The following is a 24,742-nucleotide window of genomic DNA, read 5'->3' as shown; positions in this document are numbered from 1 at the left end:
AGAATTAAAACATTGTTAATCATTATTAAGATTAATTAAAATATTCAATCACTATTTTTATGTTTCCAAGATGTTTACCTTCTTCAGCCTCAGCAATTATGAACAGGGTCAACGATATAACTTCCAGAACAGTTCTCATCGTAGACTACCAGTATGAAAGTGATCATATAGAGCTAAAATTTGTGAATACTCAACAATATATTTCGTCTAGAACAAACTGAGCTTAATCTAAGAAGGAATTCGTCAGCGGAACAACACACGAAATGAATGTGAACTCAACATGGCGTTGTGAAACAAAGATTGAAATGCTTAATATCAACGCATTAAACGCCATCTACGGGATCTTCTCGAAAACTTATTTAATCATAACAATTATGCCTTAGCATTTTGAAAAATCAATCTTAGTGAACATTTTATAAGGTTTCTTTATTAATAATAATCACAATTAGGGAAGAAATGTAACGTATAGTTAGAGTAAAACATATTAGACTAATCACATTATTCATATCCAAAATGAAAAAGTAAGAAAGAAACGAAATGAATTTAATCAGGAAATTTTTAATTAAAACTTTAATGTTTAAAATTGTTGATTATAAAGTAAATAAGGTTTACTTTATTACATTTAAATGACACTCGAATGATTTTTAAAATGTTAGTATGCTATTAAAGAACAACTATTAACTAATGGTTAACATATTTTTAATTAGCGCGCCTGATTATATTCTGTACAAAACATGAGTTACATATGTAGATTACCAAACTTACAGAGAACTGATATTAAAATTTTCTTTTTAAGTATTTTTCCAACTCCGTTGCCGGCTTCACATTCATAATAACCTTCATCATCTTTTGTTGCTTGGGGAATTATTAAAATTCCATTTTTAACTAAATATTTTCTTTCTTCGATTTCCGTCCTAGTTTGGTCTAATAATTAAAAACAAAATATTTTATTTAGTTGTTAAATTGTTTATAATTTAATTAAAAATTTATAAATATACCTTTATATTTAAACCATAACACTGTTGGTTTAGGTCTACCAGAAGCTGCGCAGTTTACACTAATATTTTTACTCATTATTACTTCGGTATCAGTGGGTGAGTCTTTCCACTCGGGAGGCACTAAAATAATTTATGACTTTATTATATCTTATCAATTATAATAAATTATAAAAATATCTAATTAATACCTTTAATGTCTAAAAGTGCAGTAAAACTATTCCTTTGCTTTCCATCAGAAACAATACATGTATAATTGCCAGTATCTTCTTCGATAACAGGATGTATAACTATATTAGATACATCCGAAAAATATAATATTTTTATTCTTTCTCCTTCGACGATTTCTTTTCCATCTTTCAACCATCTAAACACCAAATTTCCATTACCAGTAGTAGTGGTGCATGTAGCAGTTACTTTCTCACCACCCATAACATTATCACGAAACTGAAAGGCTGGAATATGTAGTTCCTCTAAAATAAAGCATAAGTAATTTTTATTTTTATCCTCTGAATAAAAATATGTATTTAAAGTTAATGAAGTTAATTACATGTCAGAGCTTACCTGATGAAGTACTTGACAAAGTGAAAATGAAAAACACAGCGCTTGCATATAAAAATATGAAAGCCATTATTAAATAAAAAGTAAACTACTTTTTAAAAGGAATCGGAGAACGTATAAGACGTCTTGATAGAATCCATTTCTTTATCGCTAAACTCGCAAATCGCTGAAATGGCGAACATACTCTGAATCACAAAGACACTAATGTTGAAAGTAAAGCGCCCTCTGCTTAAAACCTTTAAATACTCCTTTCCAAATTTTCTCGTTCTAGTTTATGATATTCCACTTACCATTAATGATAATTTCTGAATTTTTCTGTAATGGAGGACCGATTCCGTTTGTTGCTTCACATATATAATTTCCACTATCTGCTTGATTAGCAGGGCAAAGTAGAAGAGAACCATTTACAGCTATTTGCAACCGATGATTGTCAATGACTTTAACAAGAGATTCACTTCCTATTTATATAAATATGAAAAATGTCATTACTATGAACGAAAATATTGTAACGGAAATAACATTAATTGGAGTTTTAACAATAGTTTTAATTCATTAATTTAAAATTACTAAATGAATTTTTATACCTGTTCTTAATTTCCAAATTATTTCAGGTTGTGGAAGGCCTTCAGCTCTGCATTCTACTTCTATACAACTTCCTTGAACTATTTTCAAATCTTTAGGATATTTTATCCATACAGGAGGAGCTAAACATTATTGTCGCACTCATTCTTTATTCTTGTCCCATTCTTAAACCACAGAAATACTTGATTTTTTAAAGTACTCACCTTTTAGGAAAAGTTGAGCTGTAAAAGAATCTTTACCAAATTTATTTTCAACGAGACACGTATAATTTCCAGCATCATTTCTAGATGATGGCACTATCGTTAGAACAGAATAATCTGTTTGCATATCTATAGACAAATTATTACTGCTCGATAACATCTTTCCATTTTTTAACCATTTATAATTTAATGGTTTCATTCCAGATTTTATACCACAAAAAACATTCACTCTATCGCCGAAAGTCACTGTTTCCGGAAATGTGAATGGCTGAAGTTTTGGTGGTTCTATTATATAAAATAATCGTTTAAGCCACAATATATTTTGTTCAAATGAGCGTTAAAATATTCTGTACACTCACCTCCCAAGATTACGATGAAAAATTCGATGGCCAAAATACATAAAGGATAGGTTATCACATACATTTTTAAATATAAATTAAAATAATCGGGAAATGAATTTTTATCCTTTAAGAAGTGAATAGAATCTTAATCTCCTCGTATAATTAATTTCAGAAACTTCATAATTAGGTAATAATTATGAGCTATGTATTCTCAATGCGAAATGTAATTCACCCACTGTTAAGCGTACGATATGGCGGCAATGACAACTACGCGAAACAAAGCGCAAGAGCAACACTACATACAACTAGCGCCATCGTGTGAATTCCTTTTAAAGTTAAATTTTAATTTTGTCCTGAAATTCGAAAATTGAGTTTCCAGTATATGTTATAATATAATAATAAATTCAAAAAAACTTACTCAATACTGAAATAAATACTGTTTTCTTTAGAACTTCTCCCATGCCGTTAGAAACTTCACATGTGTAACTACCTTGGTCATATTTTAAAGCTGATTTAATAGTAAGAGTACCTTCGCTTATCAATAAATGTTGAGAATCAGACTGGAGAACGTTAAAGTTTCCTTTTGCATCTAGCGAAACAACAATGAATTTTAAAACTGTAAGATTATTATTCAAGTATGTAAATATTTACCTGATATTTTCCATGTCACTGTAGGTCGCGGAACTCCAGAAGCTAAACAAGATATACTGACGCTTTCCTTCAGAATCACAGACGTATCTGAAGGGGAACTAATCCATTTTGGTGGTGCTGAAAATAAATAAGCAATATATGTATATTTATTTATTATCTATATAACAGTTTGAAAAAAACAAAGTATATTTTAAAGGAGAATACTCATCACCTCTAACATTTAATGAGGCTGTGAAACTGCTTTGTTCTCTTTCTGATTTCACAGTACATGTATAATTCCCAGAATCGGTTTCCATTACTGAACTGATCACAATGGTGGATAAATCCGAGTAAGTTAAAATTTTTATTCTGTTTTCACTCTTAATCTTATTACCATCTTTAGTCCATTCAAAAATCAAATTACTGCCACCTTGTTTAGTGATGCAGGTAGTTGTTGTTTGCTCGTTTACAAAAACAGCATTCGGAAAAGTAAAGTTTTGCACCGTCAATTCACCTGTATTTAAAAAATTAATGATTTCTTTTAAAAAATTACATATTATATATAATACAGAACATGTAAATTAATATTATTTACATTACATTTACAATTCATTTAGATAAACAGTAGAAAAAAATAACATGCCAAATTCATTTCAAAAAATAAATCAATTACCAAACTTAGGTTTCGTGATTTAATTAAAAAGAATACACGTGTTTATAGAAAATTGTGTTTTACATCAAATTAATATCCATTAGAAATTAACACGAAGAAATTCTTGAATTTGGCTCGAAGAAAATTCTAAAATCGGATTCAAGGATTTCGAAGAAATATTTTCCTTTTGTATAGATAAATTCGAAAAAATTATATATTTTTTTAATAGAATGCGTTATAATTCTAAGCTGCATTATAAAAATATCTTACTGTTTTCAAATAAAAATATTAAGATTATATCCTTACTTGAAATCGTGGATAAGCCGCTTAAAAATGCAATAAAAATTGCGCTTTGTTTTAATATCATTACGTTGTTTTCGATATTTTTAAATATTAGATCCAATCAAATACAAATATGTGAAGTTGAAATATTTTGTGAAGTGAAATATAAGAATTTAGTAATATAAAGTAACTCAAACAGAGACTGATATGTCAGCTAAACTTAACTTTCTTTCTTATTAAAATGGCGTCAGTAGACAATGAGCATACGAAATGCCCTCTAGTACACTAGTATTGAACTTAAAAAATAAATATCGATATAAATAAAAAAATGTTATTATTATGCCTAATCAAAATAATATAAATTTATAAATTCTCGTAGTAATTATTAATAAAGCAACAGTATGCTGCTTCTGTTTTGTAAAATTATACAGTAGATTGTTCCACGCTCAAGTATAGGTTTTACTTCCCTTTACCGACAAGAGATTTTTCAACATCATCTCGCTTCACGGCGCAAAATGATAGATACTTACACACAGCATATACTCAGAAAAACCTACATACGTAAAGAATTGACACGTTTGAACATTCTTGTTAGACAACTAGCAATTATTTTAAGAAATAACTGATTTCAATATTTAAAATGCTAGTTTATTCTGATTATTTCATTACGCTGATTTCCACTGCTGCGTACAGAATACACTTGAGTATCTGAATAATTCGATATTTATTAAGATATTTTGAAGGATGACTATAAATTATTATTTTATGTTAAGTAGAAATCTATGTAAACTTTCATATATGTTTATATTAATAAAACTGCCTTCAAAAAGGACAAAAATGTTTTTAATTAACTGCATTTTAAATAAGCTTAAAATTATACTAAAACTTCATAAATTAATCATTTTAAAAGCGTACATAAATCACTTTAAAAGTTTGCAACAGCTTTAAGTTTGTTTTCTTTTTTAAATTAAATTTTTATACAAAGTTATGAATAAATGTTTTATTATATATGCCGTGAATACTTGCGAATATTTTATAAATTAACACTAACTAAATAAACTTTTTGTTTTAGATGAAGAAAATTATTCTAATTCGATTTAAACAGTACTATTATAATTCTGTAATAGTTGTAAAGTTTTCCACGTTGTTTGTCGCTTTTTTTGTAAAAACGTTTGATTTGATGAAATTATGTAAATACAGTATATCAATTTTGTTTCAGTGTAAGCAAATACAGTCTGAAAAAACTGTTAATTACATATGAAAAAAAGGTGTTTATCTTTAACGTGAAAACACCTGTTTTTAAATGTTATACTGTATGCCAGCACTGTTTTAAATTCGGTCATCATATTATCTTCATCAGTGCTATAAGTTAGCTTTTTTGTAATTATTCCTTGTAATGTCGAGAAGCCATTAATTTGTTTCATTTGTTATAAATATATCGGATTAAATTTTACACGTGATTGAACCGATATGAAATTGTTGTTGCCATATTTGAATTTATTACATCAATAGAGAACAATCATCGTATTAATAGATATATAATTTAATATTAAATGGCTTAATTATGAAGTTGTAAAAGATTTTTATTCTCTTATGATTTACACTATATATATTGTTTTATTGAATGGTTTTGATATTATTTCATTTCTTACATTTGTGTAAATTCTTACATAAACTTCTAATAAGCATAAATAAACAAGATATTCTTATATTAGCAAGTTTGAAGCTAATCTGAATAAAAACTAATTGAATATTTTAAATTATGACTATGTATTAATATTCTTATGGATCTGATTACTGAAATTTCGAGTAACTAGTTAAATTTAATCAGTCATCCATAAAAGAATAATCAAAAGTTATTCGTACATATATGAAGAAACAACATAATAATTCTTTGATTTCTCATCAAAGGTGTTTTTGCTCTTATATAGTTATGTTAAAAAGATTTTTGCCTCTTCCTTCATTTCATTTTCTTCTTTTAAGATATAAATTTGCGTGATTGTACACGTGCCTACAATAAAATAATATATTGTCGTAATGAATGATATAAAATCGCAATTTGAATAACTGTAAATGCATATTTTAGTTTCTTTTTAAATTTTACTATTTTTTCAGAGAAAAAAATTAAACAAATTATTAAGAACTTTCATTTTTAGATTGGTTGTTGGTAACGAACATTGTGCTCGATATTATACTTCAGGAGCGGTTATTGAGCCATTTTTATTTGTACAAAAATAGGTGAGAACATTTAATTTATACGACTATATACGAAGTCACTGATATATTACCAAAACATAATTTTATAAACCTTTTTTAAATTAAATATCTTTATTTCGTAGGAAATAAAAACAAACAGCAAAATTGTTAAAAATAACTATCAAAGTAATAAAACTAGATAATAATTAATAATAATAATAAATGTCACATAATATAAAAACAATACAACACATTATATTAGGATAAAAGTTCTTAGCATATACAGATCATTTACGTGAACGTAATCAAATAATAATCATAATACACTAAATGTTGCTTATAACGTAAATTATTACACATTCAAATATTATCAATATTATATATCACAAATACACGTCATATTCATTGATAAACAAAATAAAATCACATACATTATGGACATATCCATTCCAAACACCCGTGATATATAAAATATCTATACTTTTAAAATCAATAAGTGCACAGAACTTGCCGAAGAAGTAAAGCCCCTGTGAAAAATGGATAAAGAACTTATTGTGCTGTTATCCTTTTTCCATAATTATCCTATTTTCCTTTATCCGTATGTTATCCTTTTTTTCATAATTCCATAATGATACCACATAATTATACTTCACAAGATCTCAGAAACATTAGATTTTAATAACAGTAAGAGAAAATAACATAAAATGCAGTAGATGTGCCTTTGCATAATGACGAATTATTTGAATATGTTTAAACTTAATATTACTGTATATTGTTTATAATATATTTTTCTAATTATTCAACTTTACAATAACAGTTTTACTGTAAAAATTTAATCGAAATTTTGAAGTTGAAATTAATAACATACTGTTCTTTTGATCACTTCGATGTTTTGCTGTGTATCGCCTATCAATTGCCGAGTGGACTCTATGGGCACTAAAGCCTTTTATCTGGCTCATCTTGGGTTCGGCCAAGCCCACAATGAGGTAGCCAGGTGACGAGGGACGGAGCCTTAGCTGCCTAATATTTTTGGTAGCCGATCGTCCCGGCTACCAAAAATATTAGAAAAACGTCTGACTTGCTTGTAATATAGAAGATATAGCTAAAATACGTGTGATATATAGTATCCACTTTACATTATTTTATTCAATTCTTTAAATGACAAAATACAATTTCTGAAATTTTGCTGTTTTGGCCGGTTTCTTTTTTTTTATATTTAAACTACACCAGACAAAATGCTCAAGTTTAATAGTGAAATCGCTTGCATACATAAAATATATTACTAAGTTTAATCCAAAGTGATTCAAGTTAAAGATGGGAGTATTCAAATGCAAGAATTGAGAACTATTCACTCGGAAAAAGTTTTTGTTATTCCCGAAAACTTGTGCAAGATACTCTATTATAATACTAATAATTCTGAAATGCGGTCCATATGAGAGTCTGAGTTCTTAAGGACCGTTTTTCAGAATTAGTACATACGACAGGGAACTTACCAATTCGAGATTTCGAATACTAAAAAGTCTTGTCAGCTATCGGAAATTATAATACAGTTGCCCAGATTTGACAGATTGGGCTGCTTTTAGTAAATTGGGCTACTTGAACGACTTAACGCTACCAAAATTTTTGATCGGACTATTTGCGACTTTGGGCTTCTTCTAAACTTTGCAATGCTAACTTAATTTGGGCTGTATTAGAAATCAATCGATTATATTGAAGAACATTTTCAATATAGAGTGAAATCTGATAATCTGAACACCGAACTGACCAGCAGAGAGCAAAGAGTCACCATAGGCAGAAAGAAAGATGTAGATATTCTTTAATGAAATCACTTAAGTAGGGATAAGCAAAAAGGCTGATTATAGGGAATTTAACATGAAATACAAAAAAATTATTAAACAATTAATTATACAGTGTTGTAAACAAAAATAGAAGAGAAACAATGCAACAAATTCGGTTTGTGAGAAACTCATTGCTTTAGAATTTTGTTTTTAAAAATTTTCATCAACTACAATTTTCTTTACTTGATATATAGACATAAGATTCTGAATGAATAGATTCGGTGTTCACGATATCACGATCACGGTCAACAACTTCGTCTGTGTTTTCCAATTCAGGAATCAAGACAGTAATATCTGCAGTAGAGTATTCCTTTTGGTTTTTATCGTTCTTTCCTTTACGGAATTCCACGCATTTGATATCCAAAAGATCGCATCGATAACTCTTTGGTCCAAAAGCTGTAGAATTAACTTTGAGTTTGGAGGCAGAAATTTCAGCGCCATAAGTAGACCATTCTTCCATTCCATTCTTCCAGATCCACAATCAAAACTAATGTGCCGTTTTTGTTTCCCCATTAAGGTGTTAACATCACTCAATAACTCACTCACTATCCCGATTAACTTGTTAATCGGGATAGTGAGTGAGTTATTGAAAAAGAAAGAAAAAAGTGAATCTGACCTTCGAATTAAAAATACCCACACAAAGAAACTTAACAATAAGCAAAGAATGCGAAGCTAGCTCACTTTACTAGAGGGACAGGGGAAACCTCGATGGTGACTCGACATTGATCGCTATCATAATGGAAATTTTTAAATATTTTTCGCCAAAATTGCCCAGCATCGGCGCGTCGCTAGTGTTATTTTCAATTTATAATACAGATTATTTTAAAATTTGCAAACTGCCATTTCTTTTACTCAGGTTTCCAAAATAAGATTTCAAAAGATTATAGGAAATTTAGTTTAACCCCTGTCTACCGAAGTTAATGGTTTCAATGGTATATTTGCGAAGTGATCGTTACAAATTCTGTAAAATTATCTTGTTTTTTATGTTTTTTTATGGTCACTTTATCCAAGATGATTTCTTATCTTGGGACATGACCGAGGTGGTCAATGGTCAAATTAGACAGGTGGCCACTGTATGCAAATACATCCCCATTGCAAAATACATTATTTTGCAGAGACCAGCTCAAAGTGCTCAACTTAAACAGGTAGCAACTTAACCTTATGCAGCTGGTCATATTAGCAGCGTCGTAACTAGTCTTTTATACGCCCGGTGGGCCTGGTGCGAGCTTCTGTAACTACGCCCCAAACTATGATATAAAACTTGGTCCAGGTCATTTACACGCCCCCCCAGGGACTGCGCCCTGTGCCTGGGCACCGCTGGATCGCCCTAGTTACGGCACTGCATATTAGTAGGTTTTACTGTAGTTGAATGTATCCATTTATACACATTCTACATTCATTTTATATAATTTAGTGTTATACTTGGCTGTTTCACCACAGCAATATTACATAATTATATGTGACGCGCAGACTCGATCGTTATCCGTTAGCTTTTATATTTCGCATTAAAATGATGCTGAAAGTAAAAGGCATTCGCTGTTTTAATTTTGGAGTCTTCGTCATTGATGTCAAATACATTGACATATGAGGAATCATTAAACGAGGATACATTGAGAAAAGGTATCAAAGAACAAATCTGAAGACAAAAAAAAAAAAAATAAAAAATAAATTTGAAAAAGAATTAAAATATATCCTACTGCGAGCCATGTTATTCGGTTTGGTTTTATTTCTTTAAGGCAAACGCGACACATGAGTAATCTAACCTAGGAGAATGCCTTTAGGGAGGATTTTTAATTGAAAATTAGCTCCTATTTAGGTGTTACAAACGTGAGGAAAACCTGGAAAGCTAGTTCGGTTCGGTCAGCCCGTTGGCGAGGCACGAACCGAATTTTCTGTTATCCGATGTAGCATCAGTTAAATTACCTCGGATAATTGGAGTTCAATTGTAATACAGAATAATTCTTTGATCTGATTTATCGAGGAATCTTATACTTTAATTAATCGTTTACTTTAATCACTGTAATTATCAATATGTTCTCGAATCCTCGGTAATAGTTTGTTACTAACTTCTCGGTACGAGGCAAATTAACAGTGCTGTGTTACCTTATTTTCGTTGTTTTCACGAATAATATTCGTTGTTTGTTCTCGAGAATTCGATTCTCAGAAACTCATTCGATTCTTGAAAATGTTGGATTCTGCCTTAATTCCAATAAAAATCTTGTGTCCACGTTGTCCTGAGTATGCGGTTTCAGTTTTCGGGTAGACGGCCGGATGGCCGAGCGGTCAAGGTGGCAGCCTACCGCTCTGGGGGACCTGGGATCGAATCCGAACGGGTCGAATAATCCCCAGGAATTTTTCGGGGGGTGGTCCGTTCGGATATGTCGGGCCCCGTCCCTCACCACCCGGTCGCCCCATTGTGGGCCTGGCCGAACCCATAATGGGCCTTCTAAAAGAGGCCCTCTTAGTGCCCACAGGCGGAAAGAGTTAAAAAAAAAAAAAAAGTTTTCGGGTAAAATATTTTTCTTCAAAATTCAGTCTTTACATACGTACTGTACGTACGTATCCGCGAAAATTTTCCGGATTTTTTAATTTATTTTTTATTTTTTAGGCTCAGGGTATCAAAACGAGCCCAAAAAGTTGGAGTTGAGATTTGCAAAAAATTCGGATGATCGACTTTGACACAATTCCAATACTTTCCCGTGTTATATACATAACAGGTGGGAAAGTAAAATTCAAGATGTTTTCCTCAATTTTTCACGCTATTCATGTAAGGAGTGTCTAATTGCTGATATCGCACATGTACTACTGCTCATGAGAATCTTCCATTCAGTGATCCACTATTGCCGTAGCAATGTCTTCTATTTTGATGTTCAGTCGGTTTGCAACTTCGTCTTGGTTTCACGGTGAAAGTTTCAGTTTCCTAAAACTAAATTATTTTCCAAATAGCCAGAGTACCTTTTTGCAAACCTCTTAAGTGCCGAGCTAGCATTGCTGTTTCGTTGATAGAATTTAACACGTAACACGACTATGCAAAGTGTGCACCGTGACTTCAATCTGTTGAAGAATAGTGAAGAACGTTTTCAGCTTTCTTTTATACACCAAAATTTATTAGGAAACTTAAATAATGTGCACATTGAGGCAGCAACGCAAATTTTGCTCTTGCATATGAATTCTGAAGTAATACTTTTTCCCGAAAATTAAAACTGCATACTCAGAACAATTTAGTATACTTACTACATAAGTGGCCGAGTGGGTAAAAACCATTGAACACTGATAGTTGAGCGCGGACTGTCACTTCGCCAACCAGCTGGCGAGATGGATTTTTCCGGGATTCTTCGTGTGTCTGAAAACCTAGTCTAAACAGAGGCCAGTTTCCAATAGAAGGACCTCCCTGGAGGCACCTTCAGTGAGATTTTTGCATACAACAATACTTCTACGTACTGTACAGTACAATATGTTAAAACCACGAAATTCAAAATTATTTTAACGCTCCACCCTGTGGGCACTGAGATTTTTTAAACAAGCCCATAATGGATTCAGTCAGGCCCACAATAGGACGGCAGAGTGGTGAGAGTCAGAGCTCGACATATCCATCCACTCCTGAAAAATTGCTGAGGACCGCTCGAATTCGATCTCGGATATCCCAGAGTGGTTGGCTGATGCCTTAATCTATTCGGTAATCCCTATCATCGTGAAGTGTATGTAAAAAATACAAATTGAATGATACTGTGCACTCACTAATCCGATCTGTGCTTAATTAATGAGAATGCCTTCTATATAACAAGAGAATAAACCGTCTGTTTCAAATCATCTCTCATTTATTGTTGTTATCGTAAACTGTATTGTGAAATAACAGAATTCAAATTTAAACCTCAGAATATGTAAAGATATGAAACAAGTATGTTGAATGGCCGAGGACATAGAAAACAGGCCTGCCGCTCTAAAAATCCTCAAAAATATTGACTGGTTTGATGGAGATGTTGGTCTCGTTCCTTGTACCACTTTTGCCGTTTTCATCGTAGATCTGGTCGAATTTGCAATGACACAAAAATTGTTTTCTTTTCGAATTGTAAATTTTGACGCTCTCGTTTGTCCGTGCGCTAAAGACCCGACCTCTAATTAATTTCAGAGAGGATCGGTGAGAGGTCTGGAAAATCAAGACAATAGCGAGGTTGAGGCCGAAGTTTTAAACGTGAAAACGTGTACGTCGGACGTTCTGCGCCGCTTTCCTGTAAGCCTAGAAGTTTGATAATGGTGTTTGGAATATCCAGCATGATTCCAATGACTATCCAAACACCATTATCAAACTTCTAGGCTTACAGGAAAGCGGCGCAGAACGTCCGACGTACACGTTTTCACGTTTAAAACTTCGGCCTCAACCTCGCTAGTAAAACCATCTTGCCGCTTTGGAATTATTTGGATCGGTTCAGAAATTTCCCCGTATGTGTTAATCCTGATATATTACACCCCATTCCTCAACTTTTTTTAAAGTTATAACTGAAATATCCAAATTCAAAACGAATTTTAAGTTTGCTGTTCTTGCGCTATTTTCATGTCACTTTATTCAAACTGAATTAATTTTACAAAAGTGTTGATTCTGCTGCAAGTCTCCAGCAGCAGCGGCAAGCAACGGTGACCAACGTTCATCTAAAAAATATAGAACCCTATTCCGCCGAAAGCCATGGCATTTACCGATATGCAGAACCAATTAGAATATATCAGTCAATTAGACTGATTGCCATGCTTTGAACGTGAGGAAAATTCTATTATTCTGACGTCAGGCATCATTCTACTGGCTATCGACAGCAGCAAATATTCGACACCGGAATTTTTGTGCGGCGCTACTAGCGGCTAGAGTTGGTTTGTGGAATTGTTTTTCCATAGTAACTGCCGCTAGAAACTTGCAATTGGATCAAGCCTTTAAAAACTTAAGCTAATTTCTGAGAATTGTGAAATTTAATTTTCCATTGGAAACAACTTTATGATATTTAAATATTTTCATGTTTATTTTATATCTTTAAAACAGCCGGCATGTAGTTAGTGACGCCTAAACTGAAATTTTTTCTTTAGAAAAAAATGAATGCGATTTTCATTGATAATACGAACTTGTTATAGGAATTCATTCCGATAAAATATTGTGGAAAATTTATTTTTAATGCAATCCGGCATTGATCACCAGATCGCGCGATTCAAATTCGTTTTGAAAGTGTAAACGAATTGGTTTATATTTCGCCCAATTAATTACACAATAGAAATATTTACTTTTAAATATACCGTATGTTAACAGTAAATTGTATGTAGCTAATTCCGAATATTATACTCAGTTCTTTTCCTTTTAAAATTTATCTATTAATTATACAGTATTTCTAATTTCAATAACTGTGAACACAATGTTTCTTTTTTAGACACAAATTTTTTAAAATAAAAATTTCAGTCCCGTATTGAAAAAATAATAATTCTGAGTTGTGACACTAGATGGTGCGACGTGTAATAATGAATATTTTAGTTGAGGATCATTTTTGATTTTTTTTGAATTTATTATTTTTATTCTTAATTATCACGATCTTCTAATTCATTTTTATAAATATGTTCTGTATTTTTTTTTTTTTTTTAATAAAAGTTACCTAAATTGGATATGTTATACTTAAATGTTAATTTAAAATAAATTTTTAACTCTAAATAGTCTAAAGTTTGTTTTTATAACATAGAAATTACGGAAATTTCTATTACTTTAAATAGGACAAGGCAGACTAAATTAATGCGACACAACAACGTCTTTTTATGGCGTTTGGGTGTGTTAATGATATTCTTGTGTTTTGAAATCCATTCTATTTGCAATAAATGTATAGTTTTCATCGGTATAATCGAGCTAAATTTCCGAAAATTGAATAATTGCGCGCACCATCCCAACAAAACTTGGTCTTGATCGAGGTGAATGTCTTTTCGTACATTTTATTGATTGTAACCGAGGAAAGCCCATTCTCGTCCAGGGGTGGTACCAGTCGCTTTGTAACACCGCTTCCGGTCGGAGAACCGAGACAGCTGGAAGCATTTAAATGCCCGTCATCTGTAGTGCAGCTGTCCGATCGCAGTTTTGTACGGCATTTTAACTAAACGAAATGTCTTTAATACGATCTTCGAATTAAAACAAATACTATTACTGACACATTAATTTATTTACATAAGAAAATGTATAATTTCATTGTCGTTGACAAAAAAGTCAATTACACAATCGAAGAACATGGTTTATCAGGGACTGTCGATAATTTAATTGCGTTTATTTAAAAATTTTATAATTTGTATATATCGTTGTAGGAAAAAAAAAAAAAAATGTATATAGTAAAAGTGAGTTCCAAATATCAATGCTGAATACGTATCATCGATATTCAAATTTCAATTTTTTTTAATTATTTTTTTTTGCTTTTTTTTTAAATCGTGCTTTATCGATGGTCCCTCATATATAGCTAGAGAGAATAAAAAATTTTAAACGCCTACCGCACTGCACTTCACATAATTTAATGACTTGATACTATGAGCAATTCTATAAAGGTTACAATGTTAAGTCTCTGAATGATGCTATTCTGCTGTATCGTAGAACCGGGAATTTCCCTTTTTCGGTAGACACACAGGTTTGGGATAAGGAAGTGGTCTGTCTTTCATATTCTGTGGGAGAAAATGTATGTTAGCGTCTTCTTTCCATTATATATTCTATAAACGACATATGGAAGAAGTACAGATTTTATTTTTATAACAAAAACCTTTAATATAATCCTATAGAGTACATATATAATCTAAATAACGTTCATAAACTCTCTTTCCTGCACATTATAAATTGAATGTACAGAAAATAATGATATAGATTTTTTTTCTGTCTTTCTCAACTGTTTATCACAGATAATAGAAAGGAGTGCATGTTGGTGCAACAATAACAACTTTGAAACCAGTATTAATTCTATAATTCCAATCATAACAATTTCATTTACTTATCTTATCCAAACGATTCAATCTCAGAAGAGAGAAAAATAGAAAAACTGTCAAATATATACCTACTACCACACTACAGTATACTAAAATAAATGTGGCAACACACACCGGAGGGAAAAATGTTTTCATTTCCTGAGTGGAATCTTGTCCTTGGCTGGAAGGTATTGTGGCGTAAGATGCCACGCTTGGAGCTCCCGTTCCCACGTCTGAATGATTGGCCGGCCTTGTTTTGTTTATATCTATGTAACGTTGAGAAGAACCAGTATAAGTAGATGGTTTGGCACCTTGAAGGGCTAAAAATGTAAATTTATCTTAATAAAATCAAATTCATTATCACTTGGTTAGATTTAAATAGTAGTACCTTTTTCTAGATTCCTTCTCGCTCTGGATTTTCGAAGGTATATGGCAATTACTATAATGATAACAATAAAGGCGAGAAGTGATGCAGCTACTGGAATAATTATGGAGAGATCAAGGTAAAATGGTACCCCTCCTCCAAAACCTTAAATTTTATAAAAAATTTATGTTAACACAATACTTTAGAAATATATAAAATATACATTTTAAAAGTCATTAAAATGTATTAAAATATGCATTTAATAACCTTAGATATTAAATATGTAATGAAATTATTAAAACTATAATAAGGTACATTAAAATGACTGAGTTTTCATTATTATAAACAAATGTAGAGAGAAAAAGGAATTTTATTTCTCTAGTTTATTTGTGGTTATATGTATAATATAACTTAGGGCCATAGGAAGGAGAGAAAGTGGTCCCGCCCAAAATTGGAAAGCAGTTTCCAACATTATGGCTATGATTTTCTAGTTTCTTTATAAAGATTTCATTTTCAATACTTATCTAGTTATTTCTACATCTTTCTGTGTAGATATATACATGCAGGGGAGGGGGAAGCAATATTTTATGAAAAATTCTATTTGTTTGGTTTGACAATGTTGCATAGTAGCTGCTAACTTGAAATTAGAATGGTATTCACAATATTGACAGGAAAAAATGGTACAGCCATGGCTGGATCTGTTCCTATGGCTTGTACTGTGCAAGTAATTATATAAATGGCAGTTTAACTTTTATCTGGAATTTCACTAATGGCGATGTAGCTATATGTATTACAAAAAAACATAAATTGGACTAATGTTTTTTCTCCAAGTACTTCCCCACAATTTTGGTTTGGATATTTAGAATTTTTATCAATAAAATGAAATCATTTCCATTTTAATAATTAATTTTTAATTCTGATTATATAAATACCTAATGTGGATGTTTTTATTTTTAGTACATCTCCAGCTTCACCATTTCCATATTGATTGCTTGCTGTTATATAAACATCATAGGTAGTTCCACGATCTAATCCAGTCACTGTAAAATGATTTTGGGAATTTGCAATAATAGGTATGTGATACCATTCACCTCCAGTTTTCTTGTAGTGTATTGTGTATCCTATAAAAATAAATGTATATATATATATTTTAAATATTATACAACTTAAAATAAAATTTAACTAAACTTCAAACCTGAGACAGGGATATTTGTATTTGGAGTCAATCCCCATTTTACACTAATTGCAGAATCTGATGCACTATGTAAAGCCAAAGGTGGTGGAAATGGAAGATCTAAATAAATATAATATAAATTTTTCATCTTATGCAAAATATTGTATGTATAACAATTTATGTTTGAGGACAGTCGGGTGGCTGAGACAGTAAAGGTGACAGTTTGCCACTCGAGAGGGTCTTAAGTTCGAGTGTGGGCCAGAAATCTTAGGAATTTTTCTTTAGTAGTCTCTTTCAGATATATTACAGGCCCTGTCTCTCACAATCTGGCTGTCCCCATCAGAGGCGTAGCGTGGGTGTCAGCCGCCCGGGGCGGAGGAAAATTTCGCCGCCCCCTTATTTAGGTATTTTTACAAGATATTATTATTTATTGTGAAATTTTGCCGCCCCCTATAAGTGCCGCCCGGGGCGGGCCGCCCCTGCCGCCCCCACTACGCTATGCCACTGGTCCCCATTGAGGGTCTGGCCAAACAAGCAATGGAGAGTAAAAAGTATTTTGCATGTGCTTACCTCCATCTAAAGTTTTAGCTGTTAATTCTTGTGAGGGAGGACCTGTTCCAGCACTGTTATATGCCTTTACTATGACATTATATTTGGTAGATTTCGTTAGATCGGTAAGAGTATATTCATGAGTATCATTTGTAACATTATAAACAGTTTTAAATAAATATGGGAGTGATGGATCATCTATTTTATATCCTATAAAGTAACCTTTCAATTCTCCATTCCAGTATTCTCTTGGAGGAGGCTGAAATTTATAAAGTTTAAAAAAATTAAATAATTTCTACAGAAAAAAATTCTTAATTTCTCTTAACATTATATATAAAGTATCTCTGCCAGTTTTAGAACAACAGTTATATTACAGTAGTGTGTCAATTATCTGATCACACTTGTCAGGAAACAGAAAATAGAGTATAAATATTAATCCTTTTAAATAGAAATTTAATGTATTAGCAAACTGTGACTAATTAATCTTGCTTCTCTATTTGTACTGTAATAAATAAAACACTGATGTTAAAACTGATCAAAAACTTAACAGTGTTGATAATGATATGGCTCAATAATAGAGCTAAAGGAGACCAACAATCATTATTACATAAAGACACTGTAATTTCTGGAGTTAGTATGCTCTGAAGCTTATTTCGGATAATCAACACTACTATATTAACTAAATTACTACACTTTCTAATAGTTATTTTTTAGTTCCTTTGAGTTCTGAGAGATGATTTATTATGACTTAATTGCTATCTGACTTCTATAGTTATCAGTATACAAGATTAAAAGTAAATAAAATTAAAACTGCATATAAAAATAAACAAATTTGTGACTAAGTGATATATTTTTACTTCTATTTATAAAAATTATAATGATAAACTTAACATTTTATGTAAGCAAAAATATTTTTAAAATACATACATGCACATACTATATATATACATTTATATATATTACTCAGAAATGTTTTTGCCTTTTTGAAGCCATCTTCAGCTAACTATTCTAAACTAAAATAAATTTTAAAAATATTTTTTAGCTGCTTTAAATAAGAAGTATATAGTGCTCACAGTATAACATATCAAAATATATTAAGTTTAAAACTTAATATATTTTGATATGTTATACTAACTCATTGTTGGTTACAGGTTTTTAATTATAATTAGACAATTTGAAATAAGTTTAATAAGCTCTGGAGCATATGATCTTATTCAGTGCAATATATGATGTCAACTGACAAACTGGACCTCTTAATATCAATAAATAATGTAGAAAAGTATAGTGTTCTGAGAAAATTTTCAACATTGACTATTATATTGACTATAACTTAGTATAAACCAAATACATTTCTTTAACAGTAAAAAAAAAAAAAAAAAAAAAATTTAGAGACTATCATATTTAATCAACCACATTTCAAATACGTTCATTTCTACTCTTTTAAAAATTTCTATTATTATTATGTTCTATTATTACATGTAATTTTTTAAAAATATTTATGATGTATAAGCAGCATTCATACTACTAAAATAGATTAATGTTTTATAATAGAACTTATAAATTATTTACATTCTATAATATAAAAAACAGAGGATTTATTGACTACGTTCTGGAGATTTTTTTTATATTTACAAATTATATTCAGTTTTTAATGAAGAATGATCATGCATCTAGCAAAATTTTTAGTAAAAAAGTTAATAAATTATTTTAATCAATTTAATTTTAATACTTAATAACAGCTGCATTAATATTTACTTCAATATTTTAGTTATTTTAATGAACAATATATAATATCAGTATATAATATCAGTAATCAATATAATATTGTTATATATATAATATATATATATATATATAACAATATATAATGTTCTCTAATTATACTGCTGTAAATCAGTGATTCTCAACCACTGTGCCACCCATACACTGTGCAAATACCCATACATAGGCGACATCAGACAAGTAGTTCAATTGGTTCTCCTTTCCTAGGGTGCATTTGGAAATTGTAACCGGTGTTACTGGTAACTGCCGGTAACTGGTAACTGCCATTAGAAAATGTGACCTAAATAACCAATTGCACTTAAAAATCACTGTTATGACATCACCGGTTATCCTGTAGTACTTACCAAAGTAACTGTGTGCCTCCAAATTTTTAAATTATTATAAAGTGTACCATGACAAAAATGGTTGAGAATCACTGCTCTAAATAATAAAATATGAATAAATGCAAAATTTTAAAGAATCTTAACTGGGTTGTGTTGAAATCTAAAACATCTAAAACAATACATCTTGTTTGCTTAATTCTTTAAATGCAAAATTATCAATAAGCTACTACAATGAATTTATATACTATTTATGAGGAGTATATAAATTCATTTGATTTATATTTTATCTATTATACTATAGTATTTATAGCTTACTGTTTATTTTCTTCAATAAAATTGTAATTACATACATTTAAATCAATTAATTCACATAGTAAAGAAGGCATTCATTTAACTCAAAGAAAGACAATGTTAAGGAAGATAAATTTTACAAGCTTTGAACCATTTCATCATCATTTAAACTCCTTTACTGGGATTTTACTCCTTCATTCTATGTCACTTATTGATCAGTGAATTAAACTTAGATATTATAATTGAAGAGGTCTTTGAAATAAGATGATAACTAAGCACACTGAACTGAAAAAGATATCCAAGTGTTTTATTATGCATATCAAATAGGGTTTTATGATATGGTATTCTCCTTGCTATAATAAGCAAAATGTATTTAGTATTTATACTTTACTCATTTCATAACAAAGCTCATACAAAAAAAAAAAAAAAAATTTAACTAGGTATTTCCTCCATAAAACTCCTTAATTATACATAAAGAAAAACTTTAAATATGATGATAATTAAGCATTATGATGAAGCCACTATATCAATTAATAAGTATTAATTAAATTTTTACTAATTTAACTATTTTTGCAAGGATTAAGGCTATAAATATTGATTTCCTACAGGTTATTAAATGTTATGATTTATAAATCATAATTTTCTAAAAGCGATTCAAATTTTTTAGCTGTTGTTGGCTTTTAACTAAGTCTTAAATAATTTGCAATAATTGTATTGTGTGTAAAATAAACCTAATTACTGGAAGAGAATAAATGTCATCTAAGTTTATTCACTTATACACCAAAAATAAATTAAAAGAAAATTTTTTCATAGAACAAAAATTAATTAAAATCATATTACCTTCCAAGAAACAATAATTGTACTTGAACCTTTTGCTTTAACCCAAACATCAGTAGGAGGGCCTTTTGGTACTGTGTAGTTAGGTATTGAAGATTAAAAAACAATTTTAAACAAATTAAAAACGTGCTAAATATTCCTAAATATCTTATACCTTCTTCTCCGGTAGTAAACCTGTATATATCCGACGGTTCTCCCTGTCCAATTTCATTTTCGGCAACCACCGTTACAGCATACGGAGTGCCAGGCTGTAAATTCTGTAATTCTATGGAAGTTTGAGAATTAGGCACAGTTTCTTCTAATAATTTATGAGCACTACCTGTAAAATAAATTAAAAAACGATAGAATATTATCTGCAAATTATACGTGACTATAATTAATTTAAATAATACTGAATAATAACAATAAGATTTTAACCTCTCTCTCTCCAATACTGGACGATATATTTTGTAATTTGACTATTTCCACTATAAGGTGCGGACCATTTAATTGTTGCTCTTTTACCCCACACCTCTTGTACTTTAACATCTAACGGCTGAGCTGGAACCTCTATTATAAAAAATATAAACATTAAAACATTATCAAACTATATTTGTGTAAAGTTTTAGCTTAAATAATGATGAAAAATATATTAAAAAAAAGTTTATTTACCTACAACTAATAACTTAATATTTCTCTCATCGTTTCCGTATTCATTTTTGGCAAAGCAAGTGTATAAAACTCCGTCATTTCTATCCGCAGTTCGAATGACAAGCTCTGAGTTGAGTCCTCTTTCTTGATCTCTATCGAATCTCTCGACTCTATCGTAAAAATGATAGAAAATCCCAGTGTGGTTCACATAAAACAGATTTAACTCTAAATAATAAAAATAATCTTTTACGATGCAGTTCAATCGACCTTCATCGAAAAAAAATTAAAATATCGTACTTTTGATTCGTTAAGAAATTAAAAATTGCCACGATAATTAAACAAGCTGGCGTTTAAACCAATATGACTTCATTAGAGAGCGAAGATATTTGCAGTGACAAACGAGATTAACTTAGAATTATCGACTTAATTTCAGATTCAGGAAGTATTTTAAAATAAAGGTAATGCAAAAATGGGACTGACCTCGTCATTTTCGTAAAATCAATCACTTTTTTTTCTTTGGACCAAGTGATAGTCATTGGCTTGTCTCCAACGGCGTCGCACTTTAAAGTAGCTGTGTCTCCTCTACGAACATTTTGGACTGTGAATTTCTCTTCAAATTTGGCAGGAACTTAGTAGAAATCGGAATGGTGATATAAATTATTATAAAGATAATAAGACAAATAAACTTACGATTAGTTATTTTTAGCAAGCAATTACTTTCGAACTTGTGTAATATAACATATCGCATTTCAAAAGTTACTACTACAATTTTTGGAAGAAAAATCGTCGTGATAGTAATTTTAAAAAGTGCTATTAATATTGTCTTACCCAAAACTTTAACAAATATAGTTTTATTGATACCAGTGCCGATACCATTGCTAGCTGAACAGTCGTAACGGCCTTCCATGCTTTTATCCGCGTTTCGGAAAGATAATGTCGAGTTTAAAGCAGTAATATGAATGGATGCATCTATCGATATCACACAAAAAATATTTCTATGGTGATACCTATATTTCGCCATGCTTTTGATTAACCATAAATACCTGTTTTCCATTGAACAAGGGGTTTGGGATAACCAACCGCTTCGCACGATATGTTAAAACTTTTACCTTCCGAAATGGTTAGATCCCGAGGTTCGAATTTCCAACTCGGTGGTGCTAAAATATTTCAATAAAGAAACTGAATTCTATTTTTAATACTTTACATTTTATTATAACGTTAAAAGTATACCATTTATCATAAGAGAGGCAGTAAATTGATCGGACCCAGAAGCAGAAGTCACTCTACACGTGTAATTACCAATTTGTGCCGGTGCTAATTTTTCTATGACTAAGATAGAATAATCGTCGAAGACCTGATAGGTGATCTCGGATGTTGATGTTATTTCGAGATTATCTTTAGTCCAGCGAAAATCATAGGGCCCTAAACCTTCTTTCACGCTACAAATAGCTTTGGCACTCTGACCTACTCTCAAATCGGTAGGAAAATTAAATGTTTGAATCTTTGGTGGGACTGAAAATAAATTTTAAATTTATTGTTATTATATGAGCATTTAATTGTGTGTGTATATAATACACAAGTCACATTTAGGATATAAAAAGTTTCCACTTACCAATTTCGATGCCACTTGAGCTTACAACGCTGATGTAGCCGATCAAAAAATAGTGTGATGCGTAAGGAATCATTTTATAGCATAAACGAGATAATCTCAGCTTTCATTTGCTTCTTTGTACGCACAGTCCATTCTAAATGATGCTAACATGCAAATGTTAGCTAAACGCCACATCGTGATCATTCGAAGAACTAAATTTTGGAAGTTTAGTGCATTCGAATGATTTACATTCATGGAAAGTCTCAAAAGATGTTTACAAATATTCTCAATAATAAAATATAATTTAACGCGCATAATATTATAACTGAACACGTATCTAAAATAACCACGTTGTTTTAGTTTCGGGTAATAAAAATGGCAAAAGAAATTTAAACATAATTTTATGAAGAGTCCTTATCAAAATTTGGAATGTGTATGAGTGTATAGTTTAATCTTAGGAAGCAATACAGCTCATCACGACTAATTTTAGCAATATCAATATATTTATTATTCGTAAATCTTACCAATCACTTTGATTTTAATTTCTTTATTAATATCTTTTCCAACATTGTTGCTAACTTCACAAACATAATAGCCTTCGTCTACATCAGTAATTTTATCTAAAAACAAGATACTTTTTCCAGGATGTTGCTTCTGTGTTTGCACGTACTGTCCTATCGATAGTTGTGGAAAAAACTGTTTAATTATTTTATACTAACAGATTTATATTATTCTCATATATTGATATACCATTATCCGTCCTCTTCCACGTAACTGTTGGTACAGGATAACCGGATACTTCACAAATAATAGTTACATTATTACCAAGCAGAACATCAATATCACTTGGTTCTTGAATCCATTGAGGAGGAACTAATATGTTTTAAGTTTATTATTTTAAATAAACTTCGGATATGAAATTATAATATTTTAAATTAATATTACCTTTGACTTCTAAGTAAGTACTGTAAGAACTAGTTCCAGTAGAAGTCGATAAAATACAGGTATAGTTACCCGCAACAGAAATATCTACGGGATCTATGACGATAACAGAAAAATCTCTGATCGTCTCGACAGTTACTTTAGGTGAATATATCTGAATATCTTGTCCATCTTTTTTCCAACTAAATCCGAAAGGAGGGTGCCCAGATCTAGCAGTGCACGTAGCGCTGGCTTTCTGGCCTAAAGATATATCTTTAGGAAAAGAAAACGGCTGAATCTGTGGCATTTCTGAAAGAATAACAACTTGTGTTTCGTATCTATTAAATATAAATTAAAATTATTACACGAGACAATTATTAAGTAATAAATACTTACCTTCTAATGTAGACGAATATGTTATCATTGATAAAAATATAAACAGATGAAAACAGTTTCTTTCTCTTATCGATATCTTCATGTCAACAGAATCAGTTTATTGTGATTACCATTTGTGAGTATAGCGTCTACACAGTATGTAGTACTACAGCGCCTCATGGCGTTGAATATACCTTAATCCGATATTTTCTAAATTTTCTTACAATTTCGTTTTCTTAAATTAAATCGTGCAAGAATTTATTCTGTGATTTTTTGCTCTTACCAATAACTCTTACTGAAACGTCGTTTTCGATCGGTTTTCCAACGTCGTTGTTAGCTAGACATTTATAATGTCCATCATCGTCTTTAGTAACTGATTTTATAATTAGTGTGCCATTGGGTAATATAATTGAATCGTCTTTCATCACAATACTGTTGAATACGTCGGGAGTGACAACTGAAAAATACCGATTTTAAAAATCAGACTACTTAAATAATATTTAAGGGAAAAATATTTTTATTACCTGAAGCTTTTTTCCAAGTGATTGTGGGTGCCGGCTTTCCTGAGGCGGAACATGTCAGAGACAGAGTATCGCCTATTTGAATTTCCTGATCTTTGGATACAAAATTCCAGACTGCCGGAACTGTATATAACGGTTAAATACGTATTG

General features: G+C 30.8%; 4 protein-coding genes across 5 annotated transcripts in view; all 4 read right to left on the bottom strand.

The window, feature by feature from the left end:
* LOC136985467 (hemicentin-1-like) overlaps positions 1-24,742 on the bottom strand; it is a 130,687-nt gene that overhangs the window by 97,696 nt on the left and 8,249 nt on the right. The window contains exons 6-21 of the mRNA XM_067282756.1: positions 24,596-24,715; positions 24,355-24,528; positions 21,665-21,812; positions 21,206-21,354; positions 20,972-21,103; positions 20,709-20,873; positions 20,558-20,628; positions 17,343-17,580; positions 16,794-16,892; positions 16,531-16,719; positions 15,623-15,763; positions 15,324-15,554; positions 8,461-8,673; positions 2,342-2,623; positions 2,141-2,260; positions 1,847-2,014 (exon numbers count right to left, since the gene is read on the bottom strand). Of these exons, the coding sequence (XP_067138857.1) occupies positions 1,847-2,014; positions 2,141-2,260; positions 2,342-2,623; positions 8,461-8,673; positions 15,324-15,554; positions 15,623-15,763; positions 16,531-16,719; positions 16,794-16,892; positions 17,343-17,580; positions 20,558-20,628; positions 20,709-20,873; positions 20,972-21,103; positions 21,206-21,354; positions 21,665-21,812; positions 24,355-24,528; positions 24,596-24,715 (2,640 nt within the window). The remainder of the gene's footprint in view (positions 1-1,846; positions 2,015-2,140; positions 2,261-2,341; positions 2,624-8,460; positions 8,674-15,323; positions 15,555-15,622; positions 15,764-16,530; positions 16,720-16,793; positions 16,893-17,342; positions 17,581-20,557; positions 20,629-20,708; positions 20,874-20,971; positions 21,104-21,205; positions 21,355-21,664; positions 21,813-24,354; positions 24,529-24,595; positions 24,716-24,742) is intronic.
* On the bottom strand, positions 5-1,810 carry LOC136985447 (cell adhesion molecule Dscam2-like). Its single transcript, XM_067282735.1, has 5 exons — positions 1,560-1,810; positions 1,187-1,468; positions 999-1,118; positions 766-924; positions 5-173 (listed from the first exon to the last, which is right to left on the bottom strand). Exons 1-5 carry the CDS (start codon positions 1,624-1,626, stop codon positions 136-138), a joined length of 666 nt encoding a protein of 221 aa, XP_067138836.1. The 5' UTR covers positions 1,627-1,810; the 3' UTR covers positions 5-135.
* LOC136985450 (cell adhesion molecule DSCAM-like) lies at positions 2,536-4,478 on the bottom strand. The gene is made up of 5 exons (XM_067282738.1): positions 4,268-4,478; positions 3,542-3,823; positions 3,331-3,447; positions 3,098-3,268; positions 2,536-3,032 (listed from the first exon to the last, which is right to left on the bottom strand). The coding sequence occupies exons 1-5, from the start codon at positions 4,326-4,328 to the stop codon at positions 3,022-3,024; spliced, it is 642 nt and encodes a 213-aa protein (XP_067138839.1). The 5' UTR covers positions 4,329-4,478; the 3' UTR covers positions 2,536-3,021.
* Positions 22,560-24,315, bottom strand: LOC136985443 (cell adhesion molecule DSCAM-like). Of its 2 annotated transcripts, XR_010882343.1 has the most exons (6): positions 24,093-24,315; positions 23,721-24,005; positions 23,526-23,648; positions 23,300-23,449; positions 22,797-22,987; positions 22,571-22,696 (listed from the first exon to the last, which is right to left on the bottom strand). XR_010882343.1 is itself a non-coding variant. In XM_067282731.1 (5 exons), the coding sequence occupies exons 1-5, from the start codon at positions 24,172-24,174 to the stop codon at positions 22,893-22,895; spliced, it is 735 nt and encodes a 244-aa protein (XP_067138832.1). In that variant the 5' UTR covers positions 24,175-24,315; the 3' UTR covers positions 22,560-22,892. The 2 variants fall into 2 exon arrangements, 1 of the variants encoding a protein (XP_067138832.1); XM_067282731.1 differs by having other exon boundaries at positions 22,560-22,987.

This window comes from Centruroides vittatus, unplaced genomic scaffold (assembly GCF_030686945.1).
Source record: "Centruroides vittatus isolate TY-2023 unplaced genomic scaffold, ASM3068694v2 contig_970, whole genome shotgun sequence".
Lineage (NCBI taxonomy): Eukaryota > Metazoa > Arthropoda > Arachnida > Scorpiones > Buthidae > Centruroides > Centruroides vittatus.
Note: the sequence above shows the minus strand (reverse complement) of the source record. Positions and strands in the feature narration are given on the sequence as shown.